This window comes from Thunnus maccoyii, chromosome 1 (genome assembly GCF_910596095.1).
Source record: "Thunnus maccoyii chromosome 1, fThuMac1.1, whole genome shotgun sequence".
In the NCBI taxonomy this organism is placed as follows: domain Eukaryota; kingdom Metazoa; phylum Chordata; class Actinopteri; order Scombriformes; family Scombridae; genus Thunnus; species Thunnus maccoyii.
Genome location: NC_056533.1, coordinates 35,095,197 through 35,111,691, shown reverse-complemented (window position 1 = coordinate 35,111,691; position 16,495 = coordinate 35,095,197). Strand labels below are relative to the sequence as shown.

General features: G+C 41.0%; 1 protein-coding gene across 3 annotated transcripts in view; it reads right to left on the bottom strand.

Annotated features, from left to right (window-relative positions):
- pacsin3 (protein kinase C and casein kinase substrate in neurons 3) overlaps positions 1-16,495 on the bottom strand; it is a 47,053-nt gene that overhangs the window by 17,493 nt on the left and 13,065 nt on the right. For 2 of the 3 annotated variants that reach the window (XM_042415578.1, XM_042415594.1), the window contains 5 exons: positions 5,371-5,471; positions 4,131-4,287; positions 3,490-3,725; positions 2,935-3,090; positions 1,675-1,850 (listed from right to left, as the gene is read on the bottom strand). In XM_042415578.1, coding sequence (XP_042271512.1) covers positions 1,675-1,850; positions 2,935-3,090; positions 3,490-3,725; positions 4,131-4,287; positions 5,371-5,424 — 779 coding nt within the window. In that variant the 5' untranslated portion in view covers positions 5,425-5,471. Of the gene's footprint in view, positions 1-1,674; positions 1,851-2,934; positions 3,091-3,489; positions 3,726-4,130; positions 4,288-5,370; positions 5,472-7,340; positions 7,748-16,495 lie in introns of those variants that run through there. The other variant, XM_042415584.1, reaches the window with a different exon arrangement.

Below are 16,495 nucleotides of genomic sequence, written 5' to 3'. Positions count from 1 at the left end.
ACTTGTTCTACATCTATGGTAAACTGCATGTTCCAAACATAAAATATGCCATGAAATATTCATTTTTTGGCCCATACAATCTTTCATGTTTTTCCAAATCTGTGACCATTTATTTAAAACTTTGTCAAAATTGTACTTAAAATACTAACAACTGTATCTTCTAAAATGTATCTATAAAAGGTTCCAAAGTGGTCGAGACCCCCTTCATGGGGCCACGAGATCAATCTGACGGGTCTGGAAATGATTATTAGAATAGAAAAGAATAAAATCATATTTCTCCTACGTACATTTATAGTAGTTTTTCTGACTTTTCTACAAACTTTGCTTGAAATGCTTGATAGCTTTAACTTTTGGGGCCTCTAGCAATTATTTACATGGAACAATCTCGCAAGTTTGGAGGAGAAAATCTCTTTCGTGTAACATGCGACGTGTGATGAGGAGCAGCGAGTAGGCGCTGCTTCATTTTGAGGGGACAAAAGCCTAAAAACATTTGAATCCGCTGCTCATGCACAACCACACGCATGGTAATTGACTTCAGGTAATGACAGACTCCATAAAGTGATGTTTGTGAGAGTCTGGACTGGACACTTTAGGAGGGTGGGTGGTCATTAGGACTCACACACACTCACGTCTCTTCATACTTCAACCAGGAACTTGACTTTGATTTTGGAGAACAGACAAAAAACAAACAATAAAAGAGAAATACAGTAAAGTCACTGTATGATGTCAAGTACATTTCAAATACAGTGGACTCAGACTGTACAATAAACTCAGTTTTCACCTACACACCGCTGCTAACAAGGACTCTCTTCCATTTGCAAACTCAAAGCCGTCTCTGTTGCCCTTCACCTTTTGTTACTGTTCCACAAAAGCATAATTCAGTCCATACAGCTCGACTGCTCCCCCTGTTTTCTCACCATGCCGTCCGTCTCCAACAAGAACACCTTGTCCCATACTACACGTACTGCTTCCAAAATCATTGGTCTTCCAACCTCTTATCTCTCATATCTCAATAACAGAGCGATCACTCGTACGGCACATGACCCTGAACACCCTCTCGATCCATTTTTCACTTTACTGCAACATCCAGTCACAGATACAAGACGCTTAGATGGAAAAATACACATTTTACATGTTTTGTCCCGTCTGCTGTAGCAGTTTTAAATTATACTATGTATTGGTCTTTTTGTCTGCGTGTATCTAGTAATGAAACAGTTGTATGTACAGTATGCATGTGTGTGTATGTATATAAGCATCTATGTATTGGAGGTATGCATAATATTCACTGTGGAAACAAATTTCCCCATCGGGACAGTAAATATAACTAGACATCTCATCACAGCTAGACGTGAAGTTCTTCTTCACAGAGTTAATTACAGATCAATTTGTTCAATATTTGGACAAAGACTTTGCTGGACTTTACCAATCATGGTTGCTACGGTAACAGAGGGTTGTTTAAATAGAGTGAGAGGTCAATAGTTAATGGACAACGGCATGAGTTTTCCATTAACTCCTGTGCACATACACAAATGTTCACACACACACAGACATCTGAGCCATGACACTTCTGCATGCCTTCGTTCTGTGAGTCATGGATCATCAATCATCTAATCACCCTCTTTCCCCCCTCGGGATGTATGAGTGTGTGTGTGTGTGTGTGTGTGTGTGCCTTACCCTTCTTTGCTGGACAGGTCGAGGTGTGTGTGGATGTCCAGCAGGACTTCTTTAAAGAAACGCAGCCTCTTACGCTCGGCCTCCTGGGTGAGGTCGAACACCTGCTCCATGTCCTCCATGTAGCGGGGGTTACAGCGGTTCAGCTCCTCCAGAGCTTTTTCGTAACGCTCTTTCGCCTAGAACACACACACACACACAAACGCAGCACATACTGAGCTACTGTTCAACCTTTTCACCCTACAGCCACTAATAAAGATGAAGTAAATGTGCCGCCATGTCAGTATGGAGCTGTTGCAGAAAGGTGACGGTGAAATGTGTGTTTGATATTTTTAGTTTAAAAGTTAAATTTTTCCAGATTTATCTCACTCTTCTTTGAATCATTATATTGGATTCTTGTTAAGAACCACTTTGGTAAAGGGGATATTATTCTGCACATTTCCAGGTCTATATTTATATTCTGGGGTTCTACTGGAATATTGTTTAAAAAACTCCTTATTTAACTCATACTGCTCCTTTATGCAGCCCCTCAGTTCAGCCTCTGTCTGAAACAAGCTGTTTTAGCTCCTGTCTCTTAAAGGACCCCCCTCCCAATAAGCCCACTATGTCCTGATTCTTGTTCTTTACTCCAAAAGGAAACTTCTCAAATACATCCGTACATCCAAATCCAATCTGAAATATGTGAGTGGACAAAGTGAACAACCTTAGTGACAAAGGCTACGGAAGGACGGCAGTTTTTTTTGGGTATGCAAACATATGACATCATTACAAGGAGGAAGTAGAGGTGACTTTGCAAACGAAGCGTTAAGAGCAAACTGAAGCCCTTGTTTTCAACTTGCAGGGAGCGTTATTTACATACGTTTACCTCAACTATGTTTAACATAGACATCAGACATCGTAACAGTATGAAAATAACAGAAAAATCACAAAAAGCATGATATGTCCCCTTTAAATATCTCTTGGCTGCCTCACACAGCTGTGTGCTGACTGATACTGAATTTGTCTCAGGATTTCCCTGTTTTTACTTGATCATTTCCCTCTCCAGGACCTGGAGCCTCTCTCTGCCTGGAGAGCACAGAGCAGAGGAGACAAGCCCGGTCATGTTACACAGTCAAAAACACACACACACACACACACACAGGTATGTTTTTCTGGACTCGCTGACACACCCCGACTGGTACAAGCGGAGCTACGCATGGGACTCTGTATGTATGTGTGTATCTGTGTGTGTGTGTGTGTGTGTGTGTGTGTGTGTTTTTGTACTTTCTCGGCCTCCTGGCTGCAGCGCTCCACCCGGACCGTGTACTTGCGGACTTCCTCTTGAGACTTGGATGGGTCAGTCTTGGCGTGCGTTTCCCTGGTAACTGCCGTCCACTCCTCCTTCCTGGCCTGATGGTAGCTCTTCTTACTGGAGTCCAACTTGACACACACACACACACACACACAGAGTAAACACACACACTTTTAACACTTTCATTTGCCACTGACATCAATACATCACCTGTTACATTCACAAGATCTCATCTTTCTTTAAATGTAGTGATATTTCCTCCACAATGCATCTGATGTAATATCTAAATTTAGGAACATAATACATAATTAACTTTTGCTTTAAGCTCCATTCAAAGTAGCATCACTGCCCAATCATAAAGCCATTTCATAATGAGAAGGGCACAAAAAAGAAACTGCAAAACATTCCTTCACACACTGTTTAAACTGCAAATATTCGTATGAATTTCTCATTTCCGTTGAGTTTTCCTACTGTACGTTTTAGCCGGTGATGCTCAAACTGATATTTGGGTGCTACTGACCACTCACCTCTTTCAGTTTGCGGACCCAGGGTTTCTGGGCTTTGCGGAAGCCGTCGTCGGCCTCCTTCGTCTCCCTGAAGCCTCCCATCATCTGCCTGTGAAAGGCGTCTTTCTGCCAGTTGCGCATTTTCTCGCTGTCTTCTCCCGCCAGCCGCTCCCGCAGCTCCTGATGCAGCTCGCTGAGTCGATCGGCTGCCTGCATGAAGGCGTGCCACGCCTTCTCCAGCGTACCATACTGAGGCCCTGAGTAACAAATATGACAGATACTCTTACATTCAGCTTGACACAAAAATCCAATAATCCCTGCTAGTTACTTTGTGTGTATGTGTCAGGAGGTTTGCTGAAAGGAAACAGTTCTTTGGCCTTAATTATGTTTAATTACTGCTGCTGCTACCTGACTGAATGAGATGTTTGTAGTCCCAGATTTACATTTAGTGTTTTTCAGCCACTGTTTTGAAATACGTTTACTTTAAAGCAAGCAACAGATGTTTTTCTGAAGGGGGCTGGCTAATTAAGGAGCTTCCTAAAAATGTTTCTCATGTCAAAATAGGGATTCATTCATAGATTAGTTGCAGCTGTTATGTGTTATCTTCCTGTTAGAGGCTGATGCTCTGCTGCAACCTGCACCTCGTTTGATTTTTAACTCACCTTTCTCCACGACGCCTCTCCACCTCTTGGCCCAGTCGCTCAGCTGCAGAGCGTAGCTCTTCTCTATCTTCGCCCTCTCCTGGAAGCAGCTGACCAGCTCGTTACACAGCCGGTGGCCGTCGTCTACCCGCTTCACCGTCCTCTTGTAGTTTCCCGGCTGTGTAGTACACAAACACACACACACACACACACACACCAATGAGAGACAAAACAGAAACAATACTGAAGTGATGCAAGGCACTAAAATCTTCTCTACTGTTATATCAGATGGACTGCTGGTTCAATACTTTGTGTTCTAGTTGTCAAATAATTTCACTCAGGATCACTTTAGGGATCCTTTGACTTTTCAAGTAGCTCCACTAACATGTTCAACACTTCATTTTAGAGCTGCAGCTACTGATTCTCTACATTAGCGATTAATCGATTGTTTCATCTATAAAACGGTGGTGGCGGTAAAAGGTGATGTCATCAAATGTCTTTTTTCTTGCTGCTATAATGTAAAACAAGGAAAGGCAGCAAATTCTCATGTTTGAGAAACTAAAACCATCAATTGTTTGGCATTTTGGCTTGAAGTGACTTAAATGATTCATTGGTTACCAGAGGAGTTGCTGATTAATTTTCTGTCAATCGACTGAGTAATCAATCAATCGCAGCAGCTCCGGTTGAGGTCAGTTTATGACAGGATGCCTCTAAAACATAACAACGGTAATCCTGTCAGCCTCAGCTGCACTGTGAGATCAATGCTACCATGCTAAATGTTAGAAAGTCACGAAACTTAAACGCTAATATCGACATGGTAAAATATTAGCATGTTATCATAGAAGCAGGTTTATTGGAGCAGTGATGATGTAGAAAATGAAAAGGAGAAAATGAAAGGAGACAAGAGAGGACAGACAGAACAGAGAGGAGCTGAAGGTGTGTAGTTTTTCCAAATGGTGAGCTGTGAAGCCAGCAGTCAGTCAGCAGGGACTCATTATGTGTCTGTGTCTCTATATAAACACTGCAGAGAGCCTCGGTCTCTCATCTGCTCTGATAAACTCGTCAAGTACACAAGACGAGACAGAATCCAGACAGTTTCTGGCCCGTACGCAGATATTGAAACACTACAACTAACCGTTTGCCAAAACAACTCTGAAAATGAGATGCAGGGTTAATTGTTTCTTTAAGGCGTGTTGTGGAGAGGGTTAACAGTCACGTGATGTCAGCAGTAAGTGTGTGTGTGTGTGTGTTCCTGCTTTACCTCCCAGAAGCTGTCAGAGCTCCCCACCTCACTGAGGTCTCCATTGGAAGACATGTTGGGGTCGGCCTTACAGCACGGAATGATGGCGGCTAGAGACGAAACTGGACAGAGAGAGAAAGAAAGAGATGGATGGTCACACACAGAAGGTTATAAATACCTTTCATTACACGCTGCAGGTTATAAAAAACAGCCCTGTTACTGATTGACAATCATACAATGTTGTATTAATCCAACAAACTTCTGTCAACCCACAGAAGAGAACACACTTCATCAGCTCAAGTCGAAACACGACAATCAACAAAAGTGATATGTATCGATCATATCTTTCAGTTCAAAGCTTGTTAATGCAAACTGAACACTAATAAGAAAAGTGAAACAGAAACTGATGACGATGCTCAAAAAGATCATTTCAGTGACTTAGTATTGCATAAGAGCTGCAACTAACAATTATTTCAAGCAATGAGTCCAGTCTTTTTTATGAATTGATTAATTGTTTAGTCTAAAATATAAGGAAATAGTGCATCATAGTTTTCCATAACTCGAGGTGACGTCTTCAGTTTGCTTGTTTTTTTTGACCTACAGTCCAAAAAAATTATTTTCAATTTACAATTGTAGTAAAAAAAAAAGAGAAAAAGCAGCCTGAACTAGAAAAGCTGGAAACAGACAATGTTTGGCCTTTTATCTTGAAAATTTTAAGTCAATTAACTAATAGATTAAAGGCAGGATGAGTAGGATTTTCCTTAAAAACAACGTATAGACTCATCTCATACAAAAATAATCCCTCTCAGTCATCACTTATGACCCACTAGAAGTGTGTTGTGGTGTCTGTATCTACAGAGACTCTGCCCTCTGCCTTTACTTTCTTATCTTGTTGTATTTGGGACGATTCTGGGTGTCAACCTTTGGGCAGTGGATGTGTAGCCCCCAGCCAATAACAGCGTGCAGAAAATGTAGCGGCCGCTTCATAGATTGTGCTTCTGGTGTCGTTGAGCGGGGGAAGATGGACCAACTTTACATGGGTTTACAAACCGCAACCGACAAATCCTACTCATTCTGCTATTAATTTTTTAAAAACAAGCAATGAATAACTACTTGTTTCAGCACTATATTGCACTTCTATAAAATTGGGGGACTTGCAAGAAAGAGATTTTAGAGAAGAGTAGTCAAAATTAAAGCAGAAGAGGCCTGATGTACTTGATATCGTGACCTTTAGTCTCCAGTATGGGTCACACTCCAAAACCCTTTTCTCTTCAAATCCCACATATATACACCTGCTGGGCTGTGTAGTCCTTCCAGTGGATAGTTTACTGATCTTAATACGTAATAACGGCCCTTTATGAATGCTAGTAGTAATAAAAATATAAATGAAATAACTGAATCTGAATGTTGTGATCAAACCCATCGAACCCGTGACCTTCCAGTCTCACTGCTCCACTACAGTCTCATCCTCTGACAAACTGCGGCTCCACGTCAGCCGACTCAGAGAGCTACAGAGTCTTCACCGCTCGCTGCCCACAGGCCTGTTTGCTCCACGCTGCTGCCCAGATTTCCTCCCGCACACAACTGGACCGTCTGTGTCCGGCAAACAAACACTGATGCCCAGACACACACACACACACATCCGCTCCATTACTGGGGCAGGAATCTGTGTCAGCGAGTCCTCTTCTTCATAAACAATGGATCTCATTCATCGGAAAGAAGACGCACAAACATTTGCACAGAATCATCTCTGATAACAAGTCGCAGATACAAATCATTTCTAACTGTGATGTCTGTTCATGCTCGTCAAACCTCAAAACGAGTCCTCTGAATGCTGTCGACACAGAAGATTCAGTCTTTAGAGGATGCCAACCCTACTGTACCTTAAAGTCCAATCGAAATGACAAAATTATTCTCATCCACCCCATCATTGGGGTCTGGACAGGTCAAACCCAACCCCCCCATTTACTTATATTTAAATAAATGCTTACCTATTGGGTTTTGGTTTTTTCTTCCATTTTAAATTCAGTTGAGCTCTAACATGACTTCTTCAGCTATGCAGCACCGCAGAGAATCTGCTGATGAACTCTGTCCACAGTTCACCATGACCTTACTTCTCTATACATCCACTTCCTCCCTCCTGCCCGCCTATTGGACGAAAACAGTGTTTCAAGGCCAGACAACTTCCTGTAGCAGACACAACAACCTTGGAGGAAAACAACCACTGCTCCAGGCCTGACTGAGTGCAGATTACCCTCCATCTGCAATAAACCAGAACCCTGCTGCTCGACACCGACCACAGACACTGAAGTCTCGTCTCTGTTAAAGCCCCTTTGAAAAAAGCCAGTTAAAGCTCTGTGGCTGCATTGCATTCTGGTCTATCAGTGTAGAAACCTCTGGAGTCTCTGGAGCATCTGCAGATTGAAGACTGTGGAAGAAACTACAAAATTAAAATCATGTTATACTCTACGTTTCTATTTTAGAAATTTAGAAACCGTGTTTTCGCTCATTGAATGATTCGCTCTGATCAATTCTACTTTGCTGGATGTTAAGATTGCAACATCTGAGCTGTTTATGAAACTAAAAACTTCTTCCAGGTTCCAGTTAGAGCTACGGCTAATGTTTATTTTTATTATCAATTCATCTGTCAATTATTTTTTCAATTAATGGATTAGTTGTTTGGTCCATAAAATGTCAGAAAATGGTGAAAAATCACTGTTTCCAGCCCAATGAGACGTCTTCAAATCAAAGATTTACTGTCATAAGAAACAAACCCAGAAATATTCACATTTGAGGAGCTGGAATCAGAGATTTTTTATATTTGTTTCCTTAAAAAAATTTGTCAAAATATATCAATTGATTATCAAAAAAGTTAGCCATTAACTTAATAGTAATTAATCATTGCAGCTCCAGTTCTAATAGTCGGTTCCATTTTGGATCCGGTTTGCAGTCTGGAAAATATCCAGATTTGTCAAGCTAACAAATCTCTTATTGAACCTTTTATGTCTTGTGAAAGAAAATTGAATTTTTATAGATCTTTTGTATATATGTTACAAATGTGTTTAAACTAAGGAGTCGATGTTTGTTATCAACTGAATGTGATGTAATGTTATTGTCATTTTGTGGATACATGTTGGTGAAGAGATCTTTCTCCTAGGCTTGTTGAACTCTTGAACCTGTTTCTATCTGAGGCTGCTTGCTGACCTCTGGGGTTAGCTCGAGATATCTTTGTCTTAAGCCTTCTGTTTTAGAGACTGTGTGGATCATGAGGTACCTAGACAAGCTAAAGTTGAAGGATTGCCGCCATGTTTAAAGTTATTGATTGACCATGAGGTCTCTGTTAGATCATATGATCATACTTGTTTGTAAGAAGGTGTAACAGTTTGTTTTTGATTGTTTTCAGCTTTGCTTCCAGAGAGGTATAAAGCTGTCTAGTTTGGGTTCACAATCTTTAGAGACACGGCCAGCTGAACGACATGCTTTCTCTTCAAAAATACATGATTGTATTTTTCTTTGAGTTACATTTGTATAATTGTTACTGATGGTGTGATGGATTGTACAGTGTCTACAACTGCTTCAACAAGTAACAATGTTTAATGCTTTCTTTATGTCTTTATGTGCCTCTTTCTGAAGAAAATTTCCACAACACTATCCTCACTGTTTTTCATCAGTAAAGAGCAACAGAGAACATATACTGTAGGGAGCAACTTCTCGTTTGTAGTCGCTGTCGCTGGTTAGACATCTTTGAGTTGTAGTTATTTTAACCTTTTTACTTGCATTTTAATGACCACACAGCTGAACTAGTGGTATTGTTGACCTAATAAGATTCGATATGTGTGTTCAATACTGGATTCAAATTTGAAAAAAAAATGCTTTCAAAACCCATCCCTGCTTGCAGGTGAATAATAAACACCTTCCAATAACGGCTCTGACATTCTGGGAGGCTTTCAACATGAAACAAATGGAGGAAATGTTGGGCTAAAAGTTAACACAGCAAATGGGAGCAGATCAGAAAACAGGAGGGAGGCTTCTTACTAAAATACTGTAACATCAGACCAGATGAATGCAGAAGAAGGGACGAGCGCTAACATGTGCCACTTGCTAACGTTGAATACAAGAGATGAGGTCTAAAACGTATTTGTGGGTGTGTCTGCGTATGGGTGTGTTGTGTCTGAGGGGATGAGTGACATTCAAGATTAAACGCTGACGCTCAGCGACACAAAAGCACGACATCACACCTCTCAGACGCTGTACCTAATCCCCCTTTGAGACAGCTGAGCTCTAATTTCCTCTCCACACTGTACAGACCGGACAGCACAAGGAGGAAGCAACAGAAGGACGACAGTGTGTTTGTATGTGTGTGTGTGTGTGTGTGTGTGTGTGGGTGTCACAGGTGAGTGGAAAGTATGCTAGCAGCGTAGGAATCTGCCACCAGCATGCTAGAACATGAGGGAGTATGAGAAAACTGACTTTGCCATGGATCGCTAATTACTGCTCCTACTTCCTACAGGACAGCAATGTGTGTGTGTTTGTGTGGGAAAGAGAGAGAGAGAGAGTATCTGGGTGCGGCTCTTTGAGAGCAAGTAGGTTTGGCTGCTTAGACTTGTATTACCTCTACAGTATACCTGCTGAAGGTGTGCAGACGCTGACCATGAAAGTCAACAGAGAGTTCACCGCAAAGTGCGTTATGTAACATGTGTCTTCACAGAAAACGCCCACTTAACCACAGTTTCACAAGAAAACACTGTCATGGTCTACCAGGTGCAAAACACAAACAGCTCTGTATTACCAATCCTGGGGCCAGATCATTGAAACACAGAAATGATCCTGTGTATGTCGGTGTGTAAATTTAGCCTTAAAAGAGTTGACGCCAATTCTGATCTCAAGTATTTTAAATCTTAGTTTAGTCCAAAGGAAACAAGAATAAAAGTCTACAGCAACGTGCTCACAATGACAATGCTAATATGCTGATGTTTAGCATGTAACATTTACTGTCTTCACCGTCTTAGTTTAGCGTATTAGCATGCTAACATTTGCTGCTAAACACAAACTAGAGCGAGGCTAGCAGAAAAGTAACTTGAGTATCTTGAGGGGGACATTAATGTTTGTACTAGATTTCATGAAAAACCATCCAATAACTGTCGAGAAATTTCACTGAAAACCAAAAATGTCAACCTCATGGTGGCAGATCAACAGATCAAGTCAGTAGAATTCATCCTCTGGAAAAAAATAATGTCTGTACAAAATTTAGTGGCAGTTCTTCCCATAGAAGTTCAGATATTTCAATCTGGACCAAAATGGTGCCCCACTGACTGACCAACCAACACTGCCACCCCTCGAGCCTTGCCACTAGCATGGCTAGAGAAGCTACTAAATGCATTTGAAAGCTCTCAGATTAAAGGGCAAGTGTCTAGGATTTAGATCTAGCAGTGAGGTTGCAGATTGCAACTAACTGAATAACCCTCACCCTCCCCTTCCAAGCATATAGGAGAAAGTATGTCAGCTGCGAAACACATAAAAAACATAAGAGGCTCTCTCTGGATCCAGTATTTGGTTTGTCTGTTCTGGGCTACTGTAGAAACACGGCGGTGCAACATGGAAGAGGACCTGCTCCCTATGCAGATATAAAGGGCTCATTCTAAGGTAACAGAAACCCAGTGATTCTTATTTCCAGGTGATTATACACTAATTAAAACATACTTATGAATATTATATTTCATTTCTGCCAAGTCCGTGTCATTAGATGCCACTAAATTCTACACACTGGACCTTTAAAATCTATAATTTTTAACACCTTGAGCTTACTTGCAAAATTGTGCAGTGAGAATGTCTCAAGAAGATTGCAAACTAGACAGCTAGGTAAGCTACCAGTCTTCTATGACCACAGCATTCATGTTCATTGTTATGCAGATGACTTACAGCTTTACATTTCTGCCTCATCTGACAATCTGAGCCCTGATGTTGACAAGCTTGTAAATTACGTTTCAGATATCAGTGAGTGTTTGGATCTAAATTAACTACTATTAATTATTAATTGATTTCTAAGAGACTTCGAAGAGGATTTACTGTTTTTCTCCTTAAAAAGGGAACAAGATTTCAATTATCAACTGCAACGGTAAGGCATAAAGTCAGAGCGTCTTTATGTATAATACTTACACTACTATGTTTGTTTACTTCACATTTGCTAGGTTGTAAATATGAAACTGAGAGACATTTACAGTTCACTGACTTCTCTGGTGCTTTGTTCACTGATGCCTCCGTTATCAGACCCACACTGACACACAGCACTCAGTGTCTGTTAGAAATTAAGCAAGATCACACCAAGAGAGTCCCAGGTGTATACATATATATATATATATATATATGTGTGGGTGTCTTCAGCAGTCACACGATAACTAAAGCCAGAAGTAGAGGGATTAGACTCTGTCTGACACAGACACACCTAATTAGCTGGATAAAGAACCCTGAGCTGAATACTGAATGGCTGCAGTCATCTTAAAATACAACAAAATTGTATCAGCATTAAACAAAATCTTTCTGGGCTATAAACTCACTGTTAAGATGACAGGCAGGCAGATGGAAAAGCTAAAAAGATTAAATATTCTGGAAATGACTCAAATCTGTGACAGGTTTTAAAAAATGTGGATCAGAAATGGATGAAGTGTAAAGTGAGGCTGGTCTGGTCTTGTTTCTGCCTGATGTCTAAAATGTAAACACTGTTGAAATCATGTCATTACAATGTGCACATCGAGCTTGTTTTCATGCAAATTGTAATGTATGTAGATGATAGCTGGCTACATTTGTTGTCTCAAAAACTGTGACATGAACAGTTGAGCTGGATTTATTGTTGACGCTAGGGGTTAACGGGAGAACTACAGTAGATGAAATACAAATGACATATCCATTATGTTTTCCAGATGGTTCTGCATCATTTGAGGTTTCACTAGCCCTCTTTTAAATCACATCAACTCATTGTGCTCTTTTTTTCTGCAATGGTTTAATGGTTTCTCTTGATGAGCCCAACTACTAATATCCTCGCAACAGAAGTGGATGGAAACACTCATTAATCCACAGTGGCTGATGACTTTGCTTATGAGACATCATCCCTCCCATTACCCTGTGTGAGAGTGTTTTTGTGCATGTGTGTGTATTTTCTGAGGATGTTTACAATCTCCTGGTCAATGATCGTAAACTTGGGTTCAGTCCCCTCAGTTTAACTCCACACAGTCTCTTACACACCATGCAGAACCTCAGACTGTCCTGGAGGTCAGGGACCTGCTGGAGCTGTAGATAATATGGTTAGGAGGGGGGGGCAGAGGTTTGGGGTGAGATACAGGAGTATGTTTAAGGACATAAGCATCAATGTGACAATCTAAAGGTGATAAATTATCCTCTGTGAGAGATGAGCTGGAGGATGATGGGTCTGTTGATCACAGTTTATCAGGGTCATCACTTCTAAATACTCACACACGGGCCTTGATGGGAGATAACGAAGTCTTTAAAAAAATAAATAAATAAATATGTGGACTGCTTAAGTTTTGCAATAGAGGTTTCAGATTCAAGCCAATATCTCGTGTTCCCACCAGAATCCTACTCCTATGACACAAAGAAGACAGAGGCCAAAGTTTTATCAAAATGTTGAAGGAGTTTGTTTAATTTCTGATATAAATACCAATCTGATATTCAAGTTTCCCTCTTTAGAATCTACTATGTTATTAATGAGACACTCATACACATCTAGCTTAACAACAACGCATGGAATGTCAAATATTTAATAAACAACAAAAGCAGAATTTACTGTTGGAATATTTTGATGCATTTCAAACAAAACTGACCAGCTTGCTTGATGTAGAACAGCCACAGAGAAATGTTTGTTTAGCAGTGTGAATATGGAGATGTTCAGTTAATCTGTGTTTTCAACCACCCAGATTATCTCGAGATTTGGGATTTATAAGGGAAAAAATGACAACTACCTGTCATTTGAAATGGTGACCGAGGATAATATGGACTTGGACTGACTCCCTTCATGGATTTGACTGCAGGAAATGCCCACAAGCTGTTTTATTAGCCATGTTTTCATGTTACAACCCGTTTTACAGCTCAGCTGTGATGGGGCATCTGTGATCTTAAGAACATACTTAAGAATCATTAAAACTTTCACAAATTATCAAAACCTTCCTTCATCAAAAACTACTTTTATCTCACAAACATTAGAGTCAAACTGGCCCCTGATCTCATTTCCATCTAGTCCGTTAAGTATTTGAAAGAATCCAAAAGCTACAGGTTGGTCCTTGATCCAAAACAGGCCTGTGGACTGTCAGGCCTCACCGACAAAAGACAGGAGCGCCGTTGAAAGAGGGCAGAGGGAACGGGAGGAACAAGGAGTGATAAACTGAAAGACGAGAGGAGAGAGCGAGAGGCATGTGGCGGATGAGCGACGAGATGAGGGAAAAGCAGGAGAAGACAGACTGGGTTTGGGATGAGATGAGTGGTGTTTTCCTCTCTGTGGAATACAAATGTGAAACAGACACATCTATACGCTCCCTCGCTGGAAAACAGAGAGTTTACAAGCTAAAAAGAAACACAGCAGGACAGTAAGAAGGAGGAGGAGGAGGAGGAGGAGGTTTGATAGCAAAACAACACACACAAGCGCCGTCTGATGTGGTTTCTGTAACACAGCAACACTACACGGCTTAAAAGGGCATGTGGAGCTGGTTTGTCAAGCTCAAATCGATGATGTAGAAGCGCATGTGTGCGTGAAATACAGATGCAGTCGCACACAAAACATACACACAAGCGCCAGCCGAATAAATAAATCAAATATCAAATGACATTCATAACAAAAACCTCCATTTTTCTTTGTGCTTGTGTACTGAGGTGTGGCTGTCTCACCACCAAGACTTTAACACCAGTCATTTTTATCTCGTAGACCTGTGTAATAAAGGAATACTCCACCAAAAATCAATCTTTTGAGTGTCAAAAAGGTCCGCTGGTTGTGCTCATATAATTTATTTTATCCTTTATTTAAACACGCAGCCTTATTGAGATCAACATTTCTTTTTACAGTACAAGCAGAGGCGAAACTCATTGAAATGCATAGCAAATAATTTACATACACAGAACAGTGGCTCCACATTAAGATAAACACTGACAGATGTTTGGACGGTTGGGACAAACAACAAGTGTAGACGATAAGTTGTAAGTTGACTCACATAAACAACAACTCTTAACTACTGTATATATCTTACTTTCTACAGGAAACTAGCAGCCTTTAATGCAGCTCCGTGTTGACTGAAAATGCCATCGAAACCAAACAGAAAACAGCTAACGTGAACATGACGTCACACTGAATAAAGAAGAGGAAACAAAATGCTAATTCTGATTATCAGAATCCAGCCATGACTCTGCTTCTTCATGTGAATCCGTTGTAACTGCAGTGAATCCAAGCGGGACTACAGCTGCCATCCTCTGTGAAGGAGCAAGCTACAAACTTTTCAGAGCCACGTTTCAAGCTTACAGACAATGATAATACAAAGATAGATTTTCAGTGGAGTTGTCCTTTAAATGCTGTGGTTGTATCTGTGTTTAATGCCTCAGATTTCTGTTGGCACAAAACTTTTCCAATGTTTGTCTTTGTGAAGTCAAAACAGACATTTTTTTTGCAGCTACAAATCAGTGGTACAGCTGTAGCTCTGTAGTCCAAACTACCATAACAAATACCAGTATTTCTGCACCCAGTTGGCTGCCAGTTAAGTGACAATAAACACATGGAAAAACCACAAATGATTCAGTCATTTCCCATTCAATGTACACTATGATTTACACCACTATTTATGTCTTAGTTTACTTCTTTTTTTGGCTGGACCAGACACAGACCAGCCCTATAACTCTAAATGTCTGTCTGTCACTGACTGACTGACTGACTGAGTGATGAAGTTACACCATCAATCAGCTGGCCTAGTGTTTTGAGTTTGAAAAACACACATTTACCGACGGAAGCGTCTACATACAACGATACAATACAAGGAGATGCAACGGATCCATTTTACCAGCCTGCACAGTGGCTAGTAGCTAGTTAGCATGCCTAGCATTGTTAGCATAGCTGTGCTGTGCTATGTGAAGCCCATAGACTGTACAAAAATAAGGTGTAAGGGTTTAACAGCATCATGCTGGTGGGCAGGTGACAGGTGTGTTTAAGCTGGCGGATTGTTAGCCTAGCATGCTAATCCTACGTAAACACACGGATGAGACCATATGTTAGCAGATATCCGCAGATAGACACAGATGAAAGAGCAGGGGGGGAGTTAACAGATAATTAGAATAGTTATAATTAAAATTAAAATTCGTTTTCTTTCAAACATCCCAAGATATGAGTGGAAAGTATTGTTCTGTAAATACATTTATCCTCCTTTTTTCTGACCACACATTACTTAATCATGTCATGTGATGCTACTTCAGTAAACTTTCACAACAAATATTACTGGGACCACTACAGAAAATTGCAGATGCACATTTAATATCCAGGAATTTGCATTATAGACACAACCACTGACTATCCCTGTAACAAACTGGCCACAATTTTGCATGTTGACCATACACAGTCCCGCTAGGTTTTGACCTAATCTTGTTTAATATGACCAGACATCTCAGTTCACAAGCACAAACAGGATCAGAGACATGAAAAACTGTCAATCACATCATTTTATACACAAACTGGAGAGATCTGCAGCTACTTTATGCTTGTTGAAGAGGTGCGTGATGGGGACAGAGACACAGAGAGACAACAGGGCGAGGCAGAAGGAGATCCTGGTTGTTGGTTTAGAGAGAAGTGGGTCAGGCCACAGAGAGGAGGAGGAGGAGGAGGAGGAGGAGGGGAGGGTGGGGGGAGAGACCAGCTGAGGGAGGGATGAGGAGGAGGGAGTGACGGATAGAGAGGCAGGTCCAGGTCTCATAAGCTCCACTGGAAAACTCACGGTCATTAATCTGATTAATGTACACCAACAGTTTCCCTGCAGCCGAGCTCGGCCTATACGCGTCTACATATCAAGCACGTGGAGGCCTACAACAGCATTAGCCTGTAAGCTCCTCGGCTACGTCTGCATTCCAGCAGCAGTACTTGTGAGTATATGTAGGTGCACATCAGGGC